Source organism: Chamaea fasciata, unplaced genomic scaffold (genome assembly GCF_029207755.1).
Source record: "Chamaea fasciata isolate MVZ Bird 193981 ecotype frontalis unplaced genomic scaffold, bChaFas1.0.hap1 SCAF_3, whole genome shotgun sequence".
NCBI lineage: Eukaryota > Metazoa > Chordata > Aves > Passeriformes > Sylviidae > Chamaea > Chamaea fasciata.
Window position 1 is genome coordinate 50,935,151 of NW_027094088.1, and position 13,076 is coordinate 50,948,226.

General features: G+C 42.6%; 1 protein-coding gene across 1 annotated transcript in view; it reads right to left on the minus strand.

Annotated features, from left to right (window-relative positions):
- Positions 1-5,068: 5,068 nt before the first annotated feature.
- Positions 5,069-13,076, minus strand: part of TXLNB (taxilin beta) — a 34,950-nt gene continuing 26,942 nt past the window's right edge. Inside the window, exons 8-10 of the mRNA XM_066178980.1 lie at positions 10,671-10,763; positions 9,456-9,551; positions 5,069-8,375 (exon numbers count right to left, since the gene is read on the minus strand). Coding sequence (XP_066035077.1) covers positions 7,569-8,375; positions 9,456-9,551; positions 10,671-10,763 — 996 coding nt within the window. The 3' untranslated portion in view covers positions 5,069-7,568. The remainder of the gene's footprint in view (positions 8,376-9,455; positions 9,552-10,670; positions 10,764-13,076) is intronic.

Consider the following 13,076-nt stretch of genomic DNA (forward strand, 5'->3'; position numbering starts at 1 on the left):
GGGTGTGCTTTAACCAAGTTCTTGTGCTGCTGCATTTTTCTTTTTTCTTAATCCTTGTAACATTTTGCTTGGCAAACAGGAACAGTGTGTGTGGAAAGTTCATACACCTGTGTAAATGTTATTGTTAACAATTACTGCTCTGCTGAGGACTCAGAAAGTTTTGACAAAAACCTCAGGAGAAAAACCTCTATCAAGCACAGGAACCGGAGCCTATGGGAATTAGTGCTCAAGTAGCTGCTGCTGTGCCACACATCCTGTGGGAGCTGCAGCCACAGAGGGATGAGGATTTTTCACTCCCAATGGACCTGGATGATCCCACCTTGTTGGCCAACAGTTTATTCTCTGCTCATCTGACACAGCTGCCTACGAAGTCATCCCCTGAGCAAAGTCAATTCAAAATGATTTGGTTTGCTTGAGTATTTCATAACAATCTAAAGCTGCCTGAGGTATTTTCACCAGGCTGGGTTAGAAAATGATCACGTGAGCTGCCATGCTGGAAAAATAGGTGAGGGTTTCCACTGGGATGGAGTTCAGGGTGAGGTACTGGGAAGACTGGTGGATGAATGGGGAGTGGTGGCTCCTTTACTTGGATAGCAGCAATGTCAACAGGCAGGAAATGCACTGCTGCAGTTAAACATGTATGTGGGTTCTCTTGTTATGAAATGAGAATGTCCCATGTCATCTCAAGGGCTGGTTTTGTCCAGCCTGGACAAGGCTCAGAGGGAATCTTAAACTAATGATGGCTGTAGAGAAGACAGTGTTGCATAATGGCAAGGAGAGAGGCCAAGGACATGGGCCGCGCCAAGGAAGATTCGATAGAAGGAAAAAAATTCACCGTGAAGAAAAATCAAATATGGGAACAAGTATCCAGAGACATGCAGTCTCTATCCTTGGAAATACTCAAAACTGACAGGGCCTGAGCAACCTGATGTAGCTTCAAAATTGGTCCTGCTTCCCTTAGGAAGGGGAGGTGATCTTTAAAGTTCCTTACCAATATGAGATATTACATGATTATAATTTTTAATGGCATCTTAAATTAGATGAAAGTAATTAGTCTTACTGGGCAGTAAATGTAACTTGCACTCAAAATAATTCACAACCACATTCACTACCCACATTTTACAAGCAGCAATATGAGGCAGAAAGATCATTCATGTGAGACACAGGGTCCCAAGAGCAGAGATCATAATGCAATATTTGCAGAAGTTCCAGGTGCACCACCACCTGGTGTCTGCATTCTATGTCTCCCCCTGCCATCCACTGGTACCTCTGGGATTCGCCAGGGTGCAGCAAGAAACCCAGGTCCTCTCCGGAGTAGAAGGTCACTAAGCAGAACAGCAGTGTCCCTGCAGCTGTGGTGCTGCAAAGCTTACACCACTAAAATGTCTTACGACTGCTCTGCAGGTCTGTAACAAAACCACCTGCATCATTCAATGATCAATTCATTAATACATAATTAGGATGTCAGTGTGGTATATGTCAAGTCACCAGTAACTGTGGCTTAAGCTGTGTTTCATTAAGAATCTTTATTTTTAAGTGTGTAACAGAGACATAGAAATAGATAACAGCAAACATTAATAAACTAAAGATGTGGAAGTCCTATGTGGGTTGTCAGCTGCTGTTGTGCATGCACAAGGTCACTGTGATCTTTTACAGAAGGAGTTCAATCTACTTTTGTCCTAACTTTGTCTGCAATAGGGTTAATTTTTTTCCTAGTAGCTGATACAGTGTTGTGTTTTGGATTCAGCATGAAAATAATGTTGATAATACACTGATGCTTTAGTTTCTGCTCTGTAGTTCTTATTCTAAGTCAAGGAATTCTCAGTTTTCCATGCTCTGTCAGCAAGCAGGGGCACAAGAAGACAGGAGGGAACATGGCCAGGACAGCTGACATGAACTGTCCAAAGGGTTGTTTCACACCAAAGAGTGAAATGTGCAGTGTATGAACTGTGGGGAGCTGGCCAGGAGTTGCTGATTGCTGCTCAGGGACAGGCTGGGCGTCAGTCAGTGGATGGTGAGCAACTGAATTGTGCATCACTCACCTTTCTTGGGGTTTATTCCTCTCTTTGTTATCTCCTGTTTAATCACTATTATTATTATTATTATTATTATTATTATTATTATTATTATTATTATTGCATTTTAATCTATTTCAACTGTTAAACTGTTCTTATCTCAGTCTGTGGGTTTTACATTTTCTGATTTTCCTCTCCATCCCACTGTGGGGATAAGGGTAATGAAGGGGTGATTACGTGGTACTGAATTGCCAGCTGGGTTAAACCATGACACCTTTCTGAGAAGCCAGCTGAATGTACCATGCTGTTGTGAACTATGCTTGTAAACTGCAGTTATTTTCATCTAAAGTGTTAAGGATGTATTTAATGATGCAGAAAATGACAGGTGAGATAAATGGCTTGACCAAGGCAGGTGCAGAGATCTGCTGCTAAGACATCTCTCATGGTGGCAGGTCCATCTCTCTCCAACCCTGTGTCAAGCTGCTATTTCTGTCATCAAGACTTTTCTGAGCAGACTCTCTAGCTGTGCAGAATAGCACCAGTTAAACATGTGGGTTTGTGCAATGGTCTGGCAGTGTAGATGGTCTACAAGCAAAAACTTAAAATCAAAACTGTCTCCAGTTGATGTAATTCAAATGTGACCCTGGATTTCAGGAGCTAACACTGCATTACCAACCCACAAATAGAGACTGCTTCTAGTAAAAATGACATGGACTTCATTGGTTTTCTTCTTTCTGTGAAAAAAATGCCTAATTTTTTTGACATTACATTCAGCCTCCAGTGTAACAGAAGCAGAGTCTTGTGTTCTGGGATGCTGTGGTCTATAAACTTTGATTTAATAACATTTTATAATAAGAAAAGAAAAAAGAGAAAGAGAAAAAGAGAAAAAAAAAAGAAAAAAGAAAAAGAGAAACTCAGTACATGCATATTGCTGAGTTATTTTCCCAGTTAGCCTCTACCACAGTGACTGGGACCAGAGATGTGATCCTTGAAGTTTGAGTGATCACTTTCTGCTGGTACTTGACCTGTTCTCCTGTATGAGATCACAGTGTGTCTGTATGGAACTGTGAGATCTTGCTTTGTGTGCAGAAGACGTAACACACAGTTCCAAAGGCTGCAGCTGGTCATTATCGATGTGCGTTGGATATTGTATCTTCCCTGTATTTTGTGTTGGGGGTCAGACTGAGATTTAAAATACAACTTTCCAAATTCTGTATTCGGTCCAGGGATTGTCTGTTAAAATATTAAATGGAAAGGCTACCATTAACTCTGAGAACAGCATGATACTCCAGAGTTAACATCCAAATGTGTGGATTCCTTTATGAGCAAAGGATGGGTGGAGTTCAATTAGCATTTATGGTGTCCAGAACTGAGGTCATGTTTCCCTAGATACTGTTAGAACAAAAACCCAACAGGATCACTGCAATGATCTCAGTTAAAATTGGCTCTTCTTGGTGATTGTGGTGGTGTATTTTTAACCTGAATTGTTTGAGTGGCCCAATTCAAATGCAACCATGCACACTGCTGAGGGCAACGGGTACAGCATCTGAGTGGGAGTGATGCCTTGAATGGGGGCACGGGGGGACAAGCTGTAACTCATGTTTCTGCCAGAGATGGCATTTTATTTTTATTTCTCTGGAAACCGGTGGGAAACACATGGGAAGAGATAGCGTGATGACTAGCAGCACTCGACCTTTGGGACTTTAAGTTCTTTTCTGTGTGGGATTGGCTGTGACACTGAAGGTGTGTTCAGCTTGCAACTTTGTTTTTCAGAACCTGAAGTAGCTGGCAGTGTGCAGGCTGAAGCTTTCTGGTGTCACCTAAACTGAGAAAACAGAAATTCCAGAAACCAAATGAATCTCAGCAGATGCAGATTTTAAAAAAGCTATTGCTTCTTAGTAAGGAAGAAATAGCTACCATCACCACCTCTCCTCACCCCCAAATCTGTGCCTGATGATAAGAGAATAACTGTGTGAAATAAAAGCAAGACTGAAGGAGGCAACCACAGAACACACCAGGACTGATGAGACTGCCAGATTAGTAGAACAGTGATGATAACAATGAACACCAGAGAGGCAGGTCTTACTGCCACTTGCTGCCTCCAAATGAGTGTTGAAACCCACAGAGATGTGGGTTTCTGTGCCTTGAGTGCAGAGGCACCTGGCGGGAAGTGCAGCAGAGCTGTTGTGCAGACTGCCATCCCAAAAGCTTTTCACAAGGATACTATGCACAGTTAGTTTTATATTGGGTACCAGTGGAAGAAAAGAGCAAGGGAGGCCAGGAATTAACATTGAAGAAGAATGAGAGAATGTAGGTTAGCACACAGAAATCTGTGATGGTGATTTAATCTTCCAGTCTGATGCAGTGGATGATGAAGAGGTACTTGGTTAAATTTTACAGATTTTCTGCTTCTACTGAGGGTACTCCAGCTTTCCACAGCTCTACAGACCATGAGATTGCACATAAACTATCTCCATAGTTCGACTCTAAATGCTCTGTGCAGCCTGGGATCAGCCAGAATTTTCCCTACAATTCTTGACTCTTGTAAACACATGAAGCCAAATCCTGAAACTAAAAGCTGTGGAGGTCACTTTCCTGTGCTTTCCGTGTTGTATGTGTGCATGCATACTGAAAATGAGGAGGAAACTGCTGGGATAAAATGCAGTTGGTGCATGGTATTAAAGAAGAGAAGCAACAGGTAGGTGAGAGAAACTCACAGTAATAGGAGCTGCAAGTATGTGAGTGCAGTGTTAGAATTTCAAGGGCAAAAATGAGGAAGGTGGAATAGAGTGGGAGTAATTTTCCCAGAAGGCTGTGTATTTATTCATGAGGAATGATGCTGTAAGAATAAATCATAACTATGTAGGAAGTTTTTATCTGCAGGATCCTTGTCTCTCTGCTTGCTGAAGTTGGAAGGTATGAGACATCAATTACATAATTAAAGATGTGACCATAATGATATGCAAAATGGAACCAACCTAAAGTTGCAAGGCCATTATTATTGCATTGAATGTTTGAATGTATAAGAAAACATCAACAACTGAAGGTTATTTGAAGAAAAAGAAGAGTGTATTTAAAGAAAAAGAACTTGGTTTCATGCAGCTGGTTACTAAAATGGCAACAGAATCAAACAGGATCAAGAATTAAATTCCCCAAAACATTAACAAGTATATAAATTGCATTAATTATAAAATTCACCCAAATAACAAACAAAACTTGTAATGGAAACTATATTTCTACCTACTTAAGCCAATGGAAACAAAAAAAAAAGTGTATCAGGTGAGTATAACTTTTTATTTTAGGATTCAGATTTGTTATGGATTAATGTTTTCACAGGCACGTAACTGGCTTGGTTTTCAGCGATGGCCATTCACTTAGGGCTTTGAATCTGAATATTTAATGGGATTCATGTTGCCTAATTTAGATACCTAACAATAGACATATTAAATTTAAATTAGTTGTCTTAGGCTGGATCTAGAATCTGAAGAGAAAGATCATCTTCTGAGAGAATGGAATTCCTTCTGACTTGGATGCCAGTCTTATCATGGGATAACTTGTCCTCAAAAGATGCTTTTTCTTCTCTGCTGCTTATAAAAGAAGCTTAATATAATTAAGACTCAAATTATCTACTTTCATATGATTAAAGACATGAGATAAATCCTGCAGGTCTTGTTATCTAACATAAGGGATTCACATTTGAAAGCTGTAGTCACAATAGCTACAGGCCATATCCAGACACACTTCTGCAGTTTATTCTCTGTATACTCCAAGGGTTAGCTCTGGAAAAGGCTGGACCAGACAGTTCACAGACTTATTTAACCAGGGTATGGACCACGTTGGCAGCAAACAGAAATTCAAACTCCATTTTTGGAGGGTGGCATGCTGGAAGGACTCTGTGTCCACTGTTCCCCACAGTGTGTCAAAGATGACATCTTTCCTCTTGGTTCACCCATATTTCAATTTTGGCTTGAATGAGTCACTCTGTCTTCAGGGTCTTCTTGGGATTTGTCTATAAACATGGGTTTCTTTGATTGCAAGATTTCCCTCTCCAACCTCTAAACATCTTGTTTAATTGCCCTTTTCAAATTCTTAAGCTATCCAACTCAGATTCTGAAAGGCCTGGGTGGAATTCAGAGGAAGGAGATGAGAAACAAGGAATGTGTCCACAGGATTGTTTTAACCTTCTTTCAAAAAGCCTGCTTACTCTCCTTGCTTGAGACTGTAGAGCTGTCTGGATAGGTACCCTCTCTTGCCTTCTTCCTTCTTCATCTCTGTTCTTGGCACCAGAGTAATCCAGTTTCTGACAAGGTGGCTGCATTATTGAGCAGTAGCTGTTGGCAGGCAGATGGGAAGAGCTGGTTAGACAAGAAAGAGGATGAGAATGTAGCCAGCCCCTGGAGGTGTCTGTGACAGGGATTCCTGCTTTCCTGGTTCCTCTTTGCTTCTAGCTTATTGACTTGTGCTCTGCTTCCAGAATGGGGTGACAGGCGAGTGTCCTCATCCCTCTCCTGGGAGCATTAGCACATGCAGCAGTGCCAGGAGGAAGCTGTGGTTCCTGTGGCTGTAACTGGGAGAGACAGCACCATCCAGAAGCATGGTCTCAGGATTATTCTTCTGTATTCTTTTGGAATACATCCTGGTATCCTGGTACCTTCCACTCTGCTTTCTGCTCCTTGCCTAGAAACTGGGATTTGCAACCAACTTCTGAACTTCTAGTCTTATTTGTGAGCTGGAAACAGTCATGATCCCACTGTGGGCCTTGTGATTCCAAAGACTGTGACAATGTAGCAGTTTTCTGTTGGATGTTCAAAGAGAATTGTGACCCCTACCTTGGGAATTGCCATCAGTTGGGAAATTGCTGTTGTTTTCAGTTATTTTATGTGAATTTAGAAAAGATCTTTTCCCTTTCCTTGTAGTTCTGTTGAAAACAAAATGTACTCTAGGACGCTGAGCAGAAAAAACCAATGGAAGGTAAGGCTGAAAACTTGTGGGTGTTGAGGCTACAGTGCTGAGTGGTTATTTCCTTGCCAAAAAATTCACCTCTGGTTGTTGCACTGCTCCTTGGATATGGCTGACCACATTTATGGTTTCACTATTTTACTTTGTAATTACAGGTTCCTTTCACCTCATTTATTAAAATCACTGGGAGTCCAAGTAGGCCATCTTTTATGCAATGTCAAAATAAATAGATAGAATTAATTATGGATCTTTAAATATATGCATGAGAATTGCAGTGGTTTTTGAAACATTGATGTGCAACACTAAAATTATTTTCCTGAATGAGATGACTCATGCCTGGGAAAAAAAGATCCTGTGATTTCATTGTATTTTCATGTCATTAAGAAAATATTATACTTCAAGCATATGGAGGACTGCAAAATTTTCAGACCCATTATTACAGGATAGTGGTAGCAAAAAGAAGTGCATTACATTTGCATACAAATACATGAGTGTATTTTCTTAACAAAAAAAAAAAAAAAAAAAAAAAGTCTCCATCAGGAGGACAAAGCAGAGCTCTGGTTTGCAGAAGACAAGCCTGGACACACAGTGTCTTCAATCCACTGCTTCCATGTCTGTGTCCCCTGTTTGCTCCGTAGGCTGACCCTGGACAGACCTATCTGCTGGGTCATCCACACATTCTGCAGCTTTTGGTGGACACTGCATGGGGACTGGGGTATTCCCACGGGAAATGGGTGTGTTTTGTGTGGGTGTTGGCATGTTTTTGGGGCCTGCTGGCATGCTTTCAGTGGGCATTGGCATATTCCCAGTGGGTACAAGCACACTCTCAGAAGGCACTGGCACACTTTCTGTGGGTGTTGGCACCCTGTCTGGAAGTGAGGGTGTGCTTTTGGTGGGCTTTGACACATTCTCAGTGGGCACTGTCATACTTTCAGTGGGTGCTGGGGTGTGTTCAGTGGGTGTTGGTGTGCTCGTGCTGGGCTGCTCACAGTGATTCTCACCCTCTGAATGTGGAGTGAGAGGTGCAGGGGGTTCTGGCACCAGGACAGCATTACATGTTTGAGTGTCACAGGTCTCTGGATTGCTGCTGTTGCTTGGGAGGGACTCCTCTGCCTTATGGGACACCCTGAAAGCTTCAGCCAGCTGCTTCAGCATCTTCTTGTCACTTTCATGCAGCTCAATGCTCGCCTGCTCAGAGGAGGAAGGGATCGTTTCAGTTCCATCTTCTTCGTCTTCTTCTTCTTCTTCTAAGATGCCATTTCCATTTACCTCTTCTGGGAACTGTGCTTGCTTTATTTTTTTGTACAATTCATTCCTCTCTTCCTGCAGAGCACGGCAAAGGTTCTCTAGTCTCTGGATTTTCAGCATGAAGCACTCATATTCCTTGGACCTCATGGCTTTCTGTAGTCAAAGACATCAGGCAAAGGTACAGGCTCAGTTTGGGTGCATGCAATTCATTAGTGGAATTGGCAATTAGGAAATTATTTGAGATCTAAGCAGCCCTCAGAGGATGCTGCCAGGTGACTGGCTTTCACCAACTGCTCCTCAATAACTATGGACCAAAGCTTCACAAGGAAGTTCATCCCTATACCTACAGTGTATTAACATTCTGGATACATATTCAGATCAATTTCACTCAAATATATTTGCAGTAATACCTGCTGATGATCTGGAGAGATGGAAAAGCATAGGGGATGTCCATACAGATAAGCAACGAAAAGCCTAACTGGACTTTTGGTTGGTGTGGGTATGAATTTGGAGGAAAACAAGCTGCTTTGTATTTTTTATCTTGCATTTGGGTTCTGTGAGAGCATCCTGAAATGGAACATTTTCTACACCCAGTGAGGAAACAAGAGATACAGAAATCCATAAAAATAGAAATAGCAATAGCACAGAGCTACAAAGCTAACCAGAAAGATCTGGTCCAAGTTCAGCATATGTTTGGGGTGAAACTTCAGGCAGCCTCTTATCTTCTTTGAATGAGTTCCAATGTGCTTATGAACTTCCTTTGCAATGCCCCTGGGACAGCACATTTATATGGTGAGACACAGTACTTGCTTTTGACTCTTAGAGTTTGACTACACAGGAAGTTAATGAAAGGCGTGATTTTAAAGTTCATTAGCTAGAACACATTGATTCCCTGGGTGGATGCTCTTATGCGGAAAGTAGCATGAAGTGAACTAATGCCAATTTGCTTCTATGGGAGAGCATTAAGAGTCACCCATTTTTAGAGCACTTAAAATTCAGAGTTACATAATTCAGTTTCTCATGGATGTAGTGGATCCTGGCACAATCTAAAAGCCCTATTGGGATTGTCTTTTTCTCTAAAGACATCCAATTATCAAGGTAGCTTGAAAGACAGACCCTTAGATTCAGGAAGAAATTTTTCACCGACTTCTGGGATTTTCAGGTTATCTCATCTCCTAGTTAAAGCTTTATGTGGGGAAAAGGATGCATCTTGAGATGGGAAAGACTGCTCACCTCTTCAATCATGTCCAGTAATGCTCTGTTACAGTTCTCAAACCTGGATTTCCACGTAGCAGTATCCTTTTCCAACTTCTTCATTTTTTTTGTCATCTATAGAATCAGGAAGAAAAGATGAATCACAACAGAAATTCCATGCTGAAGGTGAAATTAGGGCAACCCCTTTATTCAAGTCTTTGGCCATACTCATAACTCTGCTACCAGCTGTAGTGTCTGTGCTAAGTAATAATTTATGTTAAGAGATGGATTTCATTTGATGTAGCTGCTATGTCACTTTCAGCCTCTAGTCTGTAGTCCCCAAAGTAGGAACAGTTGATTATAGCCAACTTCCAGCATACAAACTACCACAAAAACAAAAGGCAAAGAATTGGAATCAGTTTGTCTCTTTACCAGACTACAGAGTCAGACTGCTGGGAAGTTAAAGATGGGCTCTTCTGAGCCCTCAAGGCCAGGGAAGTTCCCTCTGGACTAGTCACCCCTCTATACTACCTCCAGAACACACCACTAGCTAAACAGAACCATTTTTCCTGTTGGTTTTCTGCAGGCAGAACTCTGTGTGAAGAATTATTAGATGCTGCCTGGATCAGGGCATGAGGATTTTGAGCCTTGGTGGCAGAGCAGGACATTGCTTATTATGAAAGCAGATATAATATGTAGGTGTGTTTGGTTTTTAACTCCCATTCATTGCAGGAAATAAGAACCCCAGCTGCAAGGAAACAGACTCTTGGACTGTTTGCACATGGTGCAAAGGGGTTGGTGGGCTTCAGCTCTGCCTACATACTCTAGTGGAAAGATGTGCAGCCTATGTCAAACTCTCTGTACCAGTGACAGTCACCCAGAAGGTTCTGGGCACTCCTGGGAACGTGGTCTGATAAATATGCCTCCAGAGTCCCCCTCGGGTATGTCTTAGGGATCTGTATCCAACCACCACATTAGATTTTAGGTAAAATATTTTTTATTTCCGGCATTTTCAGTTTTAGCTGAAATGGAGAGCTTTCTACTCTCCTTTCTGCTGTTCAGCTTGCAGAGCTGAAATCTAACCTGCTATTGGTTGTGGCTGAGTGTGTCCTGAATCTCATTTGAATGTTGATGAAATTATTCTTCAAAATGTGCAGAGATGGTCCCATCTCAGGTAGAATTATTAGAGGGAGAAATATCAAAATCTAAAAGGAAAGTATCAATCACAGAGTTCAGGCATGAGCTCCTACTCACTTTTTCCATCTCCTGTTTGAATGTGGCAAACACTTCATTGCTTTTGGCCAATGTTTTCTGAAATTCTTCAAACCTTTCTGAGTAAAGAGTGATCTGTATTAACAAAGGAAAAACAAAACAAAACAAAAACAAACCCTCAGTAATTTCAGAATATCCAGGATGGTGAACTTCTACTTAGGTAGAAAATAATAAAATAAGTATTGTGTTTGGACATGGAAATTAGCTTCTGCTTGGAGACCATGGAGCACAAACATCAGGGAACAGAAACTTTAGCATCTTTTTATGGTTGCAAACTGTTATGATTCCTCCATTGCAGAAAGACACACTGAGTAAGACTAGAAAGATCCAGGCAAGTGATTTTAAAAAGACCTGGGAGTTATGGACGCCCTATTCTCCTGAATGTTGCAGCTGTGGTATCCCTGTACAGGGTGTCCAGAAGAAAAGTAAATCTGTAGATATCAAGACTTCTGAAAACATTTCCCTTGGTTTGATCCCTGGCCCATCTCCATGGGCAAGGACCAACCTGAGCTGGTCCAACCTCCAGCCACTGATGCTGTGCAGGACCATTCAGTGAGATTAACTCAAGGTGAGAGCTAGCATGAGCAGAGCTGTGCCTGAGCTCTAAGCCTTGCTTCACCATGCAGATGTCACCAAACCCCAGCTTTAACCTGGGGGTTTCAGCCCTGACAGAGGAGGTCAATACTGCCTGGCTGCCCAGATGTTCACCTGCCTTGTGGATTACTTGGAATACTCCTCCAGGTAGGCTGAGACCTGGGTTCTACCCTGGCTATGATGCTTCTGATGTCCAAGTCAGCTGGAGGAGAGGCATCCCCACACCACGCTGCAGCCATGGTCCCCTCTCTTCCAGCATTCCACCTGGTGGCTCAGGCTGTGGCCAGGAGCTGGACAGGCAGTGTTTGATGTGCTTCACTGGACTCTCCTGTTGAAGAGGAGTGTCACTGCTCACTTTCTATGTTACCTGGCATGTAAGCAAAGCCCACCCTTCACTTTCACACCGCTGTGATTCTGCACTGGATTCCTTCAAGATGCATCACTGCACCACAGCTTAAGCAAGCTGAGAGGGCACCTTGTCGGCTCTGTTTTGGACTCCAGCTGTAGGCAAGGCCAACAAAGACAGAGCAGGCCATCCCCAGCCAACTTCTTCTGCCTGTTTCACTTCACTCTGTGAAGCAAAGTGGAAGGAAGCTCTATTGCAATGTGCCAGTATTTCAGACTACTGGGGCTCCATATTTTGCTATCAATTTATATCAGGCAGCCATGTGAAAGTTTATCTGTGGCTGTATTTTGTCACTATTACAATTTCTTTTTTTTTTTTTTTGTATCTAAAATCATCAGATGGTTTTGGGGGAGCAAAGGTTCTCAAGATCCAAGGTTAGTTTTTCTGTAAGATTTTCTTGGTTTTGGCTTTTTCTGGATGGTTTGGTTTTTGTTGTTGTTGTTGTTGTTTGTTTGTTGGGTTTTTTCCCTTTGCAAAAGAAGACCAGTTCCAGCTTGTTCCATTCCTTCTGGTGCCAGAACATCCCCAGCAATGTTTAGGTCATCAGACATTTCATCTGTCCAGCCTGGCAGCTCTTAGGGAAAGTGATGGTGTCACAAGTGGTAGCTGAGGCAGGGTGGGTGCAGAGCACTGGGAGGGTCGAGAGCAGCCTCCAGTATTCCAATGTGTGGGAGGAAGCTGGTTGCCTTCTCTCTCCACACCAGCAGGGAGCTGGATAAAGGATTATCTAGGAGCTTTTCTTTAGTGTGGTGCCAGCCAACCCACCCCCTCCCCTGAAACTGCTGTGAAGTTATGGAGGAAAAGAAGATTTAGAAAATGTTGCTAAGAGAGGGGTGTGTTTCATTCTGATTTTGAAATCAGGTGTGGTTATATAATGACTCATGCTTGTTCAAATTAGTTGTTGTGGTGCCCTTTGCCACAGCCACAGATCAGGGTTCCAGCCAAGTATAACCTGGCTGTAAGGGTCTTGGAGGCTGAGAGGAGGGCACAGGCTCCAGCTCTTCCCCACAGAGCTGAGTGAAGACACGGGAGGTTAACCCACACAGAGCACCCCATGGTGCCAATATCAGAGCTAGCTGACATGAAGCTTGCGTGTCTGTATTTATTAAAGGCTGTAGCCAGAGCTGTGACCTAGACCTAGGCACAAACAAAAACTCGGGGATTTGTTTTAGCAGCCCAAGTTCCCCAGCCTAGGTGGGACACTGATACCAAGTGTATCAGTGGAACGCTGACATTTGGAAGAGATGTCACAGCTCTATGGAGAAATGCCTGAGCATCCCAAAGCCAAGTGACAGAACAGGGGTGGCAGTCAGAGAACTGAGGCTCCTAGCCCAGATCTGTTTTTAAAAAGCTCACCTCAATTCTGTCTCTGCTTTCCCTTCCAATTT